Source organism: Notamacropus eugenii, chromosome 2, assembly GCF_028372415.1.
Source record: "Notamacropus eugenii isolate mMacEug1 chromosome 2, mMacEug1.pri_v2, whole genome shotgun sequence".
Taxonomy (NCBI): domain Eukaryota; kingdom Metazoa; phylum Chordata; class Mammalia; order Diprotodontia; family Macropodidae; genus Notamacropus; species Notamacropus eugenii.
In genome coordinates, this window is record NC_092873.1 from 306,091,016 (window position 1) to 306,106,479 (window position 15,464).

The 15,464-nt window shown below is 42.5% G+C and overlaps 1 protein-coding gene across 1 annotated transcript; it reads right to left on the reverse strand.

The window, feature by feature from the left end:
* Positions 1-2,151: 2,151 nt before the first annotated feature.
* On the reverse strand, positions 2,152-9,525 carry RPTN (repetin). Its single transcript, XM_072644874.1, has 3 exons — positions 9,497-9,525; positions 7,167-7,324; positions 2,152-6,090 (listed from the first exon to the last, which is right to left on the reverse strand). The coding sequence occupies exons 2-3, from the start codon at positions 7,302-7,304 to the stop codon at positions 3,073-3,075; spliced, it is 3,156 nt and encodes a 1,051-aa protein (XP_072500975.1). The 5' UTR covers positions 7,305-7,324; positions 9,497-9,525; the 3' UTR covers positions 2,152-3,072.
* Between the last annotated feature and the right edge of the window lie 5,939 nt (positions 9,526-15,464).

The following is a 15,464-nucleotide window of genomic DNA, read 5'->3' on the forward strand; positions in this document are numbered from 1 at the left end:
ATGAGTGGTAAAACTGTTGTGGAATGGTGATAGGTCAATTTTCTAAGGCAACAATGGGCAAATTAACCTCAATTTTGCAAATACTATTTAGAATCTATCTGTGAATAAATCTCTTAAAATTTGGAATTTGGAGTAGTGGTAGCTTTTGAAAATTACATCTGAGAGGACAAGGCCTATGATGAAAGAGGAATCAGGGAAATTTAGCTTTGGATAAGGTCAGGCATGGGGAAAGGGGAGGTGATGGCTAAGGTAATAGGCTATATTGAACTAGATGTAGAAGTGAGACAAAATTTAGGGGCCTGGAACAAACAGCCCCCTTTTCTTAGCAAGGCTGAGGATGGGGGCAAAAAGGTGAGGTGGAAATGATGCTGGAATTAGAATTGCCCAGACTGTCAATCTAGGTGTTATCCTGAATTCCTCATTCCCTTTCTCACTTCACTCTATATCCAATGTGTTGACAAATCAAATCTTGGCATTTCTGCCTTCACATCTCTGGTCTACATACCCATTTCTCTCCTCTGACACTATCATCATTTTGTTGCAGTGCCTTATCACTGCATACCTGGACTATGTCCATAGACTTTTGGTTGGTCTCCCCGTTTCAAATCTCTCTCCACTCCAGTCTATCCTCCACTCTGCTGTCAAATCGATCTTCCTAAACACTGATCTGACCATGTCAAACCAGCCCCTCCCCCAGCCAATAAATTCCACTGGGTCCAGGATCAAATGGAAAATCCATACTCTGTGAGCCAGTGATACTGGCCTACTTGTTATTCCTCACACAAGGCCCATGACACTCCTGACTGAGCATATTCCACTGAGTCTCTCCCAAGCCTGGGACTCTTTCCCTCCTCATCTCCACCTTTTGGCTTCCCTGGCTTCTTTGATATTTCAGCTGTAATCTGACCTTTTGCAAGAAACCTTTCCCAGTCTCCCTTAATACTGACAATACCTTCTCCTTGAGATTACTTCCACTTTATCCTGTCTGGTTTGTACAGTTGTTTGCATGTTGTTTTCCCACATTACACTGTTGATTCCTTGAGAACAGGAACTACCTTCTGCCATTCTATGTATTCCCAATACTTGGCACAGTACCTGGCACACGGTAGGTACTTAATAAGTGCTAAGTGTCTTGGTGCCCTGTCTTAAACTATTTTGGACCCTCTGCTTTCTGCCTTTGGCTTTTTCAACTTGGTTGGTCCTTTAGATGGCTCTCCTGGCATGTTGTAATACCTCCATCACCACAGGGATCTGGTGCAGGCAAATATTCTGGGATCACTTTGTCTTGGTCCTTGTGATGGTCATCAGGTGCCCTATATTATGAGATTATGTGGGACATAACTGATAGAACAGCCAGGTGGCACCAGAGTGCACAGAGCACTGACCTGAAGTCAGAAAGACTCATCTTGAGTTCAAATCTGACCTCAGACACTTTCTAGCTGTGTGACCCTCAACAAGTCATGTTACCCTGTTTGCCTCAATTCCTTATATATAAAATGAACTGGAGAAGGAAATGGCAAATCACTCTGGTATCTTGTGAAGACAACTCCAAATGGTGTCATGAAGGGCTAGACAAGAGCGAAAGATGACTGACCAACAGAGAGCAACAGGTATAACCGATGCCTCTAGTGGAGGAACTACACAGCTCCACTCTACTCTGTTGCATTCCAATGGGCTCCTCCTTTACCCTTCATATTTGCCCTCTCCTCCACCCCGTTGTGTAGTTATCCATAGATGCCTCTCCCCTCCCAATGGAAAAAGCAATTCCATGTTTATTCCAAGAGACTTTTAGGGGAGTCATGTCACCCCTCACCTTCCTCATCTGTAAAGTAAGAGGACTGATCTCAAAAGCCTTTTCTAGGATTGATCCCAAAGCACTCTTCTAATTCTAGAAACAGATCTTGAAGAAAATAGCTGAAAAACTGCTTGTGGGCATATTTGGTCCACATTTGTTCTAGGGGGTTGAGGAACGGTAAGGAGTTCTAAAAAACCAAGAAGGAAGGAATTGTTTATTGGAAAGCATCCCTTGGGCAAGGTCTAGAATCTGAATTCAGTCAAAAGGCTGCTACACTTAAGGATCTAGAAGGCCACAGTTTCCCCACCCCTGGTCTAGGAAATGTGAAGATGGAATAAGGAAGAGAGACATCAAAATCATTGCTCACCAATCATTTATTGTTAATTTCCATGCATTGTAAATAGTTGGAACACAAATGCTTTTGAGGTACATGTGATCTATAGGCCTGGGAAGTTGTATGTTTATATTAAGGCCTTCTGAAACCTGGATTCATATCACATAATATGTTTTCCTCCCACTAAACTAGTCCTGATCTTTTACAAATCCACAAACTGGAGACTGATTCATAAAGTCTCCATTTTTTTGGAGAGGGGAAGAAAAGGGAAGGAAGGAATATGACATCCCCCTCCAAAACAAACAAACAAATCTATCAAGGATGAAATTGACATTCCCCTAGAATGGGAGAGAGCAACAGAAATATGTTGCTAATATTTGAAATGTCCTCTCCTATAATTTTTCCTAATTGACCAACTTGCTGCTTTTGAATTCCTGATGAATCTAGACCCATTGGTGTGTCTGCCTTGAAAGTCACTGTCCATCCAGATTTTTAATCCTCTTGAATTGCAATAAGTAAATCAATTTGAATACAGATGTGAGAATATGCTTTTGTATCTCTAAGCCTCAGGGCCAAAAGGATCTACCTCTTTATGAAAAATTAACAATCCCGAGAAACCTGATTTTAAAACTACCCCCAAATTTTTAGTGTGCAAGTAAAAATAATTAACCCCTTACAACAGATTCAAACTGGGATCTGATTATTTCACCCAATTTTAAAGCCAGATTTAACTCAACCAGGAAGCTATCATTTTTCACATATCCCCTGGATATGCCCTGCCACCCCCACCCCAACCCAGCCAAAGCATCATAAAAGGAAGTACTCATTCTAAAAAGGAGAATGGCATATAGACTGAGTACAGAATAAGTGAGAGAGCTAAACTTAGGATTTTTGAAAGGGAGAAATCATTTGAACTTGGTCTTGACCTTGACCTGGTTTCCTTTTAGTCATGATGCCCTTGGGCTTTTTGCTCTTGTACATACTTATAGAGGGGGCTGGGAGCAACAGTTGAGTTATTGGAATGGCTCCCATTAGATGCTCTTCCTCTCAGACTCCCATATCCCTGGGCTGGATAGGAACTTTGGTCACCAGGTCTTCTCTGAGAATCTTGTCTCTGACCACATAGTTGGTCATGCTCGTGTGTACGGGACCCCTCTGTCTGAGGATGTCTCTGTTGGTCTCTTTGCCATCGCCGATTCTGGACCTCTTGTCCTCTCTGCCCTTCATGGACTTGTCTGTTCTGGGTGCGACATGAACTCCTTTCTTCCTCACCAGTTTGCCTGTCCCTCAGATGGCGACTTTGTTCATTGCCACTGGCTTGCCGATCTTGTCTGTCCTGGGTCTGATGATACCTCTCATTGTCTTGGGTTTGCCTGTTCTGTGTTTGACTGCCTTGGCTCTGATAACTATGCTCATTACCATAGGTCTGCCTGTCCCGTCTCTGAGAAGAGGTTCCCTGCTCCTCATGATCCTGTCTATCCGTGGTCTGACAACCCTCATCCTCTTCATATGTTTGCTTGTGGTATCTTTGACGACTCTGCTTTTCTCCATGTGTCTGCCTGTCCCGTCTCTGAGAAGAGGTTCCCTGCTCCTCGTGACCTTGTCTATCCCTGGCCTGTTGACTGTTTTCCTCTTCACGTGTTTGCTGCTGGTATCTTTGATGACTCTGCTTTTCTTCATTCCTTCGTCTGTCTTGTGATTGTCTTCCAATCTGTTGACTACCACTCTGCTGCCAGTCTCTCCCTTTGTGGCAGAGAGACCTTTCCTGCTGAGACTGGGAGTACAATTTATGTTGACGGTGTTCAGACTCCCTTTCTGGTTGCCACAGTCCTTGTTGAAAGTGGTCCTGCTGGTCTGCCCCAGATAGATACCCCTGATTTCTATTCAGTCTCTGCCCTTCCTGTCCTTCTCTTCTGCTATCTTGAAAGTGACGATTTTGCCCCTGTGTCTCAGAATATCCATAATCAGAGTCCAAACCTTGTCTGTCTGTTTGATCATAGCTTGAATCTTGTCCAAATCCCTCATACTGGCCATTGTGAGAATCCAGTCCCTGTCTCCCTGATTGGCCGTAGTGGCAATCCAATCCTTGTCTTCCTGACTGGTCATAGTGGGAGTCCAGTCCTTGCCTTCCTGACTGACCACATTGAGTATCTAGTCCCTGTCTTCCTAACTGACTATACTGAGTGTCCAGTCCTTGTCTTCCTGACTGACCATATTGAGTGTCCAGCCCTTGTCTTCCTGACTGACCATATTGAGTGTCCAGTCCTTGTCTTCCTGACTGATCATACTGAGTGTCCAGCCCTTGTCTTCCTGACTGACCATATTGAGTGTCCAGCCCTTGTCTTCCTGACTGACCATATTGAGTGTCCAGTCCTTGTCTTCCTGATTGATCATATTGAGTGTCCAGTCCTTGTCTTCCTGACTGACCATATTGAGTGGCCAGTCCTTGTCTTCCTGAATGACCATACTGAGTGGCTAGTCCTTGTCTTCCTGAATGATCATACTGAGTGTCCAGTCCTTGTCTTCCTGACTGGCCATACTGAGTGTCCAGTCCTTGTCTTCCTGAATGATCATACTGAGTGTCCAGTCCTTGTCTTCCTGACTGACCATACTGAGTGTCCAGTCCTTGTCTTCCTGACTGACCATACTGAGTGTTCAGTCCTTGTCTTCCTGACTGACCATACTGAGTGTCCAGTCCTTGTCTTCCTGACTGACCATACTGAGTGTCCAGTCCTTGTCTTCCTGACTGACCATACTGAGTGTCCAGTCCTTGTCTTCCTGACTGACCATACTGAGTGTCCAGTCCTTGTCTTCCTGACTGACCATATTGAGTGTCCAGTCCTTGTCTTTCTGAGTGACCATATTGAGTGTCCAGTCCTTGTCTTCCTGACTGGCCATAGTGAGAGTCTAGTCTTTGTCTGCCTGTCTGACCACAACTTGTTTCCTGTTCTGATCTCTCAGACTGACCATAGCTAGAGTCCAGTCCTTGTCTCCCTGAGTGACCATAATAATACTCTTGTCTTTGTCTACCTGAATAGCAATTACCAGTGTTTAGTCTTTGTCTGTCTGACTGACCACAGCTTGAGTCTTGTCCCAGCCTTTGAGACTGACCATAATAAGAACCATTGTGTTGTTCCTCAGGTTCACTATAGTCAAAGCCCTGACTTTGTCTTTTATTTTGACTTAAGTAAGAGATGTGCTTTTGTTTCTCAGACTGGTCACAACTTGATTCTTGTCTCATCCTTCCAGATTGACCAGAGAGAATGTCCTGTCCTTGTCTTTTTGAGTTACGGCGGTGGGAGTCCTGTCCTAACCTTTCAGACTGACCATAGTGAGAGGTCTTCTCTTGTCTCTCAGACTGACCCTGTTGAGAATGCTGGTCTTGCTCTTCAGACTGATCTCGGTGAGAATGCTTGTCTTGTCTCCCAGATTGGTCACGATGAGAATGCTGGTCTTGTCTCCCAGATCGGTCACGATGAGAATGCTGGTCTTGTCTCCCAGATTGGTCACGATGAGAATGCTGGTCTTGTCTCCCAGATCGGTCACGATGAGAATGCTGGTCTTGTCTCCCAGATTGGTCACGATGAGAATGCTGGTCTTGTCTTTCAGATGGGCCATCGTGGGAATTCTCATCTTCACCCTCATTCTGACCACAGCGTGAATCCTCCTCATCTTCTCCCTCATACTGCCTATAGCGGGAATCTTGCCTTTGTTCCTTCTTCTTCTGTTTTTGTTGTTCTCCTCTAACCTCCTCTGGAAGATGATGGTCCTGGGTTCTCTCTCTTCCTCGTTCTTGGTGGGCCCCATCTCTGTCTCTACATAACTTTTTACTCTGAATTTGATAACAGGATTGAGCCAACTTAAACACCAACAAGAGAAATTCATTAAAGTCTACATGTTCATCACGGTCCCGATCTAAGAGCTGCAAGATGGTGTCAACTGTGTCAGGGTCATGTGGTCTCTGTGAGAAAATAAGGCAAAGACCACATTTTAATCATTTGCTCTTTACCTCCTCAGCCTGGAAATCCCATGGTTTGGTTCAAATCTTTTGGGAAGGGAAGAGAATAAGCCTTTATATAACACATACTGTATGCTAGGATCTAGGTGAAGTGTTTTTTACAAATATTATCTCATGACCTTGTGAGATAGGTGTTCTTATTACCCCCATTTTCCAGTTGACGAAACTGAGGCAAATAGACATTAAATGCCTTGCCCAAGGTCACACAACTAATGAGTATCTGATGCTGGATTTGAACTCAGGTTGGCCAGAACCTAGACCCAGTGCTCTATGTACTCTGGCACCACCTCTGGCACTGCTTCTTCTAAAAACCTGATCCCTTGCAAGTCTTGCACAGATGGTGGATGGACACATTTGAAAGCATCCTCATTTCGTAATTAATTTAAGTAAATTGGCTTTGAATAGTAGATTTGGAGGTGGAAGGGACCCGAGCAGTCAATTAGCCTATTTTACAGCTGAAAAAATGGAGGCCTAGGGAAGTTAAACAAATTTCATAAAAATAGTAAATTCAGAGGTAATATTTGAACTCATATCTGCTGACTACAGTTGATGTCCTTTCCATTACACCATACTGTCTCCTTGAGAAAGTCATCTTATGACAGCAATAAAAGAAAAAGAACAAGAAGAGATCTCTTGGCACAGTGTGTAAAGAATGCTAGATTTGGAGTCTGGAGACCCAAGTTCCAATCTTGCTTCTATTACTTATATAGGTAAGTATATTCACTTAAAATTTCTACTTAGTTTCTTCATCTGTAAAATCAGGCTGTTGGACCTTCACGGCCCCTTCCAAGGTTTAAATCTGTGATTCTGTGGGATTCTGTTAGGCCAATCTCACTTTGTAAGAAGAAAGACCCCCTTGGAGGTTTGATTTTCTTGTAGGACGCTGAGCTTTGCAGGGGGATGGCTTTACTGGGATACACCTGGGCAAATGCTTTGGGCTCAGACCACACCTGACTGAAAAGACTCTTTCCATTTTGTCTTCTCCCAGGGCCCAAGGTCTCCTGGGAGTGCCATCTTACCCGAAGGACGTCCTTGAATTCCTCCAGGAGAAGTTGCTTCAGTTCTATCTTGCACAGGGATGTGCAGTCACCATTCGTATTGGCATATTCGTGGAACACCTTAATCACGGTGATGATGCTGTTCAGGAGCTGAGACATTTTTGCCAATTCAGATGAACCTGTATGTACACATCAGAAGAAGTGGATGATTCAGATGGACACAATAAGGGATTTCTAGCACAAAACTATTTCAGGTCCTGGGCCATCTCCAGTTGTCCTGATGAATATTGGGTCACTGGACCCAGATGGCTCAGGAGGAGAAAGTAAGGTTGGTTGCCCTGCACAGCTCTCCCTCCCTCAAAAAAAGTCAAGTGCAAGTCATGTTATCATTTTAATGTCATGGTTCTCTTTGAGAATGAAGGACAAACACAACAACAACAGTACGGACACACTGGAGAGCTTATTAAGTGAGAAACATCAGCAGTTTTCTGAAAGCACACCTCTGGAAATGGAAGTTAATATTCTTGGCATTTAAATCCCTTCACAACCTGGGTCTAACTTACTGTTTTTCAAATTTTTTTTGTTTTAAACTTCAGTACAAAATGAGAAGAGAAAAAAAAAACATTGCCACAAACACAGCAGACCATCAGAGAGGATTCATTATGAAACAATAAATTTTCATTTCAAGAAAACCTAAATAATAAATACTGTACATTGTTTTCAAAGCTGCCTAGCTTTTCTTTGCTTCCTTGTTGGTTCTCTCTTTTTCTCTGCCGTGTGCTTTTTACTTTATTTTTTCCCCTTCTCTCTAAGGAAAGCTACAATTAAGTGTGGATCTAACTTACTTTTTCAGTTTTTTTATATAATCCTCCCTTTCATGCACTACTCATTTTCCTGGTCCTTACACCCAACTACCCATATACAGCCTCCATGTCTTTGTACAGGCTGTTCCTCAAGCCTGGGAAGCTCTTTCTCCTTACCTCCACCACTTAAAATCCCTAGGTTCATTCATAGCTTAGCTTTGCCACTTCATACAAGGGGCCTTTTCAAAAATTCTCTTCAACTGCTTGTGTCTTCCTCTAAAATTACCTTAATTATTACTTTAGACTTAAATTACCTTGGGAATTTGTAACTTTATAATTTACTTTGTAAATTATGTTGCAAATAATTTTTTATTTTTTCATAAATATAGTATGTGTGACTCTGGGCAAGTCACTTTTACCACTATCTTCTTCAGTTTTGTCAACAGCAAAATGGGTCTAGTTTGTATATGTTGTTTTCAATAGAATGCCAGCTCCTTCAGCATCTCTGGTGCCTCACATAGTGCCTGGAACATTTGTTATTCAGTTCAGTCGTTTTTCAGTCATGTCTGACTTTTCTTGACTCCATTTGGGGTTTTCTTGGCAAAGATACTGGAGTGGTTTGCCATTCCCTTCTCCAGTTCAATTTATAGATGAGGAAACTGAGGCAAACTGGAATAAGTGACTTGCCCAGGATCACACAGCTAATAAGTGTCTGAGGCCAGATTTGAACTCAGGAAGATGAGTCTTCCTGACTCCAGGCCCAGCACTCTATCCACTGTGCCAACTAACTGTTCCATCTGGCACATATTAGCTACTTAGTACAAGTTTGCTAACTGATTATAATTATCCATAACAACAATAACAACAAATTCCATCACTAAAGAAAAATACCAAAGTGGAAACTCAGAAAAATTCAACTGTATAAAAAAAGAAAGCATATTCAAATCGATTGAAGTAAAATTAGACTGTTGGAACTTCTTGGAATCCAGACTTAAATTAAAATTTCTCCTAACCAGTAGCTGAACAGTGAAGGCCTGTGTGATGTTAATAGCTCCATAGTTACTATATAAGAACAGACTGGATTTCCAAACAGCCTCAATCGTCATTTACTAAGAGCAGCAGCAAAGCACAGGAGGCCTGGGATGAATTGAGGTGTTTTTTTTCCATATTTTCAACAATGGGGATCAACATTTCCTGGGGATCCACAGTCCAAGGACTTGGCCCTTGTGAGTGCCCTCAGCCTCTGCGTATCTCTTTTGAACTCCCACACAACAAAACTATTCTCTAACTTGGGATCCTGGCTCATCCATCAACAGGACCAAATCTTCCAGAATGTCTCAAATCAATCACTTACACAAAGACAAGTTTACTGCGTAATCTCTGTAGAAGCTGGTGACATCTGCTACAATTCCTGAGAAAAGAAAGTAACCACGGTCGCAGTGAAAAGGGAAGTCTGCTCAGCTACAGGGAACATCCTTAGACATTCAGCACAAAGGATCATAGGAAGTCATTTGGAGCATGGCAGGTGGCATCTTTTGCCTTGCTTACCTGTTTCACTGGGAGCAAGTGGAAGGTGTACAAGCTGGTAGAAGACACCGGGGAACTGGGATTCTGGCCTATTTATAGGGGTTTTAATTGTCCTACTGGAGCATCCCCAAAAGGAGACACCCACCTGGTGATAGAACCTGATTCACACCAAACCCAGCCCAGCTCCACCTCGCTTGGCAAAAAAATGGAATTTGTTTGCCTTCTCACTTGCTCATGAACCTGTTTGTCCTTAGAATGGGTGACAATCCTGAAGTCCCAGCCCCATCTAATTAGAAGAGTTATGTGGTGGTTCATGAAGAAGTCCAGATACCTTTGAATGCAATGATTTACCTTTAAGGTCATACTTGGCACATCGTACTGTTCAGTCATTTTCATTCATGTCCGACTCTTCATGACCGCATATTGAGTTTTCTTAACAAAGATACTGGAGCAGTTTGCCATTTCCTTCTCCACCTCATTTTGACAGATGAGGAAATGGAGGCAAACAGGGTTAAATGGTTTGCCCAAGATCATACAGCTTGTAAGTGTTTGAGGCTGGATTTGAAGTCAGGTCTTCTCAATTCCAGATGTTCTGTCTACTCTGCACTACCTAGCTTCCCAGAAAGTCTCATTGGCCAGGACCATGGACAAAATGACAAAAATTGGTATGGGGACATTATACAATTTCAGTTGAATGGGATCCAATAACAGTATCCATCAAGTCAGAAGAAGATTGACTTGGGCAAATGTTTCAACTCTGCTAGTGGCCGATGGTGGTCATTAGGGAAAATAGTAGCAGATAGAGTGCTAGACCTAGAGTCAAGAAGACCTGAGTTTAAATCTTGCCTCAGGTACTTACGAGCTCTGTGACCTTGAGTAAATTGCTTGACCTTTATTTGCCTCAATTTCCTCAACCTTAAAATGGGAATAATGGCCCCTATTCTGCCAGGTTGTTGTAAGGATAAAGTGAGATAATATTTGTAATGCACTCAGCACACTATCTAGAATGTTAACAAGTGTTATATAAAAACTAGCTAATGTTATTAATAATAATGAAAAATAATAATATTATTAATCTTCTGGTCTTTCTTGAATTATTACTTTATTTTAGCACTTTTGGATTTTCATTTGCTTTTCACAACAATCCTGGTAGGTAAGTACTACTATTGTTATTAGCTGTTTCAGTCATGTCTGATTGTGACTGCATTTGGGGTTTTCTTGACAAAGATGCTGGAGTGGCTTGCCATTTCCTTCCCCAGCTCATTTGACGGATGAGGAAACTGAGGCAAACAGAGTTATGTGTCTGTGCACTATGGCACCACCCAGGTAAATACTATAGGTGTAATTATCCTCATTTTACAGATGAGGAAAATGAGGCTCCATGAGGTTAAAAGGTTTTAAAGGAAAAGGAAAGGAAACATTTACTGAAAGCTTACTATGTGCCAGGCACTGTGTTAGGTGTTAGGAATACAAATGCAAGGAAAAAGAGGCTGTCCCTGACCTACAGGAGATTACATTCTGATGGCTGAAGATACCTCACCAAAGGAAGATTAAAAGTAGTGGAGCTGGAGGGTGGGGAATGAGGGAGCCCTTGGAGTCCAGGGAGAGTAGAGCACAGGGCCAGAAGGGGAGTGAAGGAAGGCTGGCCTGGGTCCTTCTGTGAAATGACTTGGTCATGGTTAACAGCTAGTGTTAGAGGGGAGATTTTACCTGTTTCTTCCCACTACAAGTCATTAGTGGTGACTAAAGCAACACTGTGAGTAGAGTTAACCCAGGGTGGGGGCGATGCTGAAGTAATATTTATGGGTGACATTTAAGCAGCCCTTCACTGATATGCCTGAGAAATTGATTCTCAACCTGAAAGTCAGAAATGGGGGATACTAATACCATTTCTGTTGTCTATGAGCCATGGAAAGTACCAGAAACCCAGAGCTCCTGTCTTCTTAAAGCCCCACCTAGATGCCAGTGGAAGCAGTACCTATCAAAGCCCTACACACAGGGGGCCTCCAAGAATACCTGCTTATATAAGTCTGCTTCTGTCTAAGTCTGAGGTGGTTCTCCTCCCCCAAGAGACAGCTTTGTGACCTTCTTTGTGTATGTGGAGAGATACATGACTCTTGACTGGCTGGGAGAATGCTGAGTGATAAGTGGCATACCTGCATGAGTGGAGAGAAGGAAGGGGGAAGAGAGAGAGAGAGAGAGAGAGAGAGAGAGAGGGAGAGAGAGAGAGGGAGAGAAAGAGAGAGAGAGAGAGAGAGAGAGACAGACAGACAGACAGACAGACAGACAAAGACAGAGAGACAGACAGACAGACAGACAGAGACAGAGAGACAGAGAGAGAGACAGAGAGAGAGCAGAGAGAGAGAGACAGAGAGAGAGACAGAGAGAGACAGAGAGAGATGGAGAGACAGACACAGAGACAAGATGTGACTTTAGAATGTAGGACTGGACTTCTGGAGGTATAGACATTTAAGGGGACTGGTCCTCATCATATCCCTTGCCTTCTACTGCTTCTAGAGACTGTTAAAAGCAGATTCCTCATTTCAGTGGAATTGTTCACCCTTGCTTTGATCTGTGATATCTTCTCATTTCTGTCTGGAGAGCTCATTTATTCTAGTGTATTCTTTGGCATAATTTAATCTATATAAATTCTCTGCTTTCTATTTTCTACTTTCTTTGATAAAAAGGTTGGTCTTTTGGGTAATTAGTGTTTATCTGGAAGGGACAAAGCTAAGGGTTACCCTTGAAAGTAATTAGGGATGTAACTTTTATTTTGAACCCAGACTTCTATCCCTAGACTAGGGATACATGAGAGATAGCTATAATTTTATCCTGATACCCCTTTTGGAGATGGAAGGAGAGATTGCCCAACATTGATGGTATTAAACCCTTCCTGACCCTATATCCTGCTAGGTGTTATGGTTGCTTTGAAGGTGGGCCACTTGTGAGATACATACACTTAGTCATACACACACACACACACACACACACACACACACACACACACACATATATATATAATATCATATATATATGTTATACTTGCTTTATTGAATGAGTACATGAAACAGAAAATTGCTGTATGGTATTAGAGAATCTTTTAATTTCTAAGATTCATGTCTGGTGTCTGAAATCTATGAAACTGCAGTATTATGTTAACACCTCTAGTTCAATTCAATTAAAAAATGTTTAATAAAAATGACATAGTCAGGCATGATGGCACACACCTGTCACGCAGACTCCCAGGAAGGTTGAGGCTGGTGAATTGCTTGAGCTTTGGAATTCTGAGCTTCAATGGGTTAAGTTGATTGGGTGTCCACACTAAGTTCGGCAGCAATATGGTGAGCCTTGAGGAGCAGAGGGCTGGAGGAGTAGTGCCTGTGGATGTGGGGACCAGACTGTCTAAACACAGGTGATTCCATCCAGGTTACAATGAAGCAGGTCAAAACTCCTATGTCAATTACTAGTGGTGTTGCGTTCATGAGTGGCCTGAATGAGATAGAGAGACATAGTCTCAAAGACAAACTTAAAGCTTAAGATTTAGGCACTAAATAGGTGCTGGGGATATAAAGACAGAAGTGACAAAAGCGTCAATCTTCAAGAAACTTACATTTAAACTTTGGGAGGAGGAAAGAGAATGGGAGGAATATTAATACTTTGGAAGAATTTAACTTTTAATCAACAAACATCTACAAAATTAGAGGGTTGGACTGGAAGGCCCTATGGTCCCTTCTAACTCTACACCTATGATCCTTTGATTGTTGGGAGTCTACTGGGTGACACCATGTGAGATGCTGTAGGCAATACAGAGAGATGTTTTCCACCACGTAGAGCCCATGGTTGCTATGGAAGATAATCATTGGCATTGGCAGCTACAGGGAATTGAGGGAAAGCTGGAGGGTGGGGCCCAGCCATGTACCCCATTTCATTAAAAAAACTAGAACAACTATAACAAACTGGAATATTCTTTGTCTCATTAAACATCCTGTTGCTTAGCCAGGACTAAACAGCCACTGGGGTGTCTTCCAACTCTGGTATTTTTGTCCCTTGGTTCCTAAGCCCTAGACTTGATCTCTTACTAGCTACCCCTGGCCTTGATGTGTTCCTTATCTTGATTTAGACTCTTCAGATATGGATCTATCAATTATCCATTCAATCCTTCAACCAACCATCATCACTGTCAATCTTGGTTTTCTCTTTGGATGTCACTAATTGCTGTTTCAAGACCTCTGGTCACAAAGGCTTCTGTTTGGTTGTGAGATGATCCCTCCACTCTCAGACCATGATCTGAACAAGAACATTTGATACTCCTCTCCTGTTCTCCTATTGTGTTAAGCTGCCAGTATCATGGAGTTCACAGATGGAGTCCTGGGTCTTGCCTTCACCTTGCAGTCTAGTACAACAAATACTCTTGGCATACTATACTAAGTGCCAAATAAAGGTGTAGAGAACTTAGCCCTTTGGGTTACTGTTGTAAAGTAGGTCAAAAGTCACTAGATCCATGGAGACCTTTTGAAGTTTGTTCTGACATTGATTTGTATAACATCCAGGGTCATTTCAGTTATGTGTTTGTATGGAAGGCAGGAGGATAATGAAAAGAATTTCCTTTCTCTGTGCAGCATAGTTTGGGCTCTGGCACTTCTCTCTTAGGGCTGACTTCCCTCAGGGTTCTCCTGAAGAGTTTGGGACTTCTTTTGAGCTCCCAGCAATTGCATCTCTCCCATTCTTAGGGGTCTATTGACAGTCACCAAAATTCCATTCAGTTGCTTACCACTGCATTAACTTTTGCAAACACATTTCAGAGATAAAGCAAGAACAAATGTACAGACATTTTCCCTTGGGGCAAAATCCCCCTATACCACATCACTGGGGGTTGGGAGGATTAAGCTAATAGTTTAGCTCAATTTCTATATAGTATTAGTTTCACCAAACTAAAATCCAAAGCCCTGTTGGGTTGGTTTTCATGGAACTTTGCTCCTCAGAACATCTCTGGCAGGATAGTTGCAACACCTGGTCTGAGCTGCTGGACTGATGGATCTCTTTGTCTTGATTTCCTGGGCTGGGTTAGAGACTTTCTTCCCTGTACCTAGAAGGGAAAAGAATAAATAAAAGGGCCAAAGACCCAGGTCTGTTTCTTGCAGCCACATGAACTTAAGGGGATAAGGGAAGAAGGTAGCTCTCAGGTCTTCCCCCCTTAATACATATACTCATACTATCATGGTGTGAGTATATCACTCTTAGATGTAAATGCTGTTAAAAGCCCCAGCCTTTGTTTAGTCAGGCTATTTTAAAGATTCTGATAGCTCTGAAGCAGTTAGGTGGTGTAGTGAAAAGAGCGTTCGGCTTGCAATCAAAAATACTCATCTTCATGAGTTCAAATCTGGCCTCAGATCCTCCTTAGCTATGTGAGCCTGGGCAAGACACTTAACTCTCTTTGCCTCAGTTTCCTTATCCATAAAATGAGTTGGAGAAGGAAAAGGCAAACCACTTAGTATCTTTACCCAGAAAACCTCAAAATGGCATCACAAAGAGTTGGACATCATTGGAACGACTAAATGACAACCAATAGTTCTGGCCTTAGAGCCAATGGAAAAAGGCTACTCCCAACCATGTGGTAAACCAACATAGGATGTGCATACATGTTCCAGTCCTTCAGGCTCCTGGAAACAGGCTCCTTATCATCTTTCACACTTGTGATATCATCTTTCACACTAGTGATACCATCTTTGGTGGTCTAGGCGTCTGTCAAAACCCATTACATGGTCCCCCATTTGGAAAATTTCTTGGCAAATAAGCAGGGCTACATTTTGAAAACCTTGTATATGTCTCCAATCCAGACAGTTCTCTGGGTTTATGAAGAAACATATGCATTTCATTTGTTTTTCCAGTGCCATACAGGAAAGAGGCTCAAAAAAGTTGATATTACATGATTTTATACAGTTTAGCATATACAGACAAAAGTAAAATTTGTCTCCAATGCATAATTTTT

Excerpts from the sequence above, each read along its gene's own strand:
- RPTN (XM_072644874.1), bottom strand. The coding sequence starts at position 7,304 with ATGTCTCAGCTCCTGAACAGCATCATCACCGTGATTAAGGTGTTCCAC. Across the intron at positions 6,091-7,166 it reads AATTCAAGGACGTCCTTCGG|AGACCACATGACCCTGACAC; the intron begins GTAAGATGGCAC and ends ATTTTCTCACAG.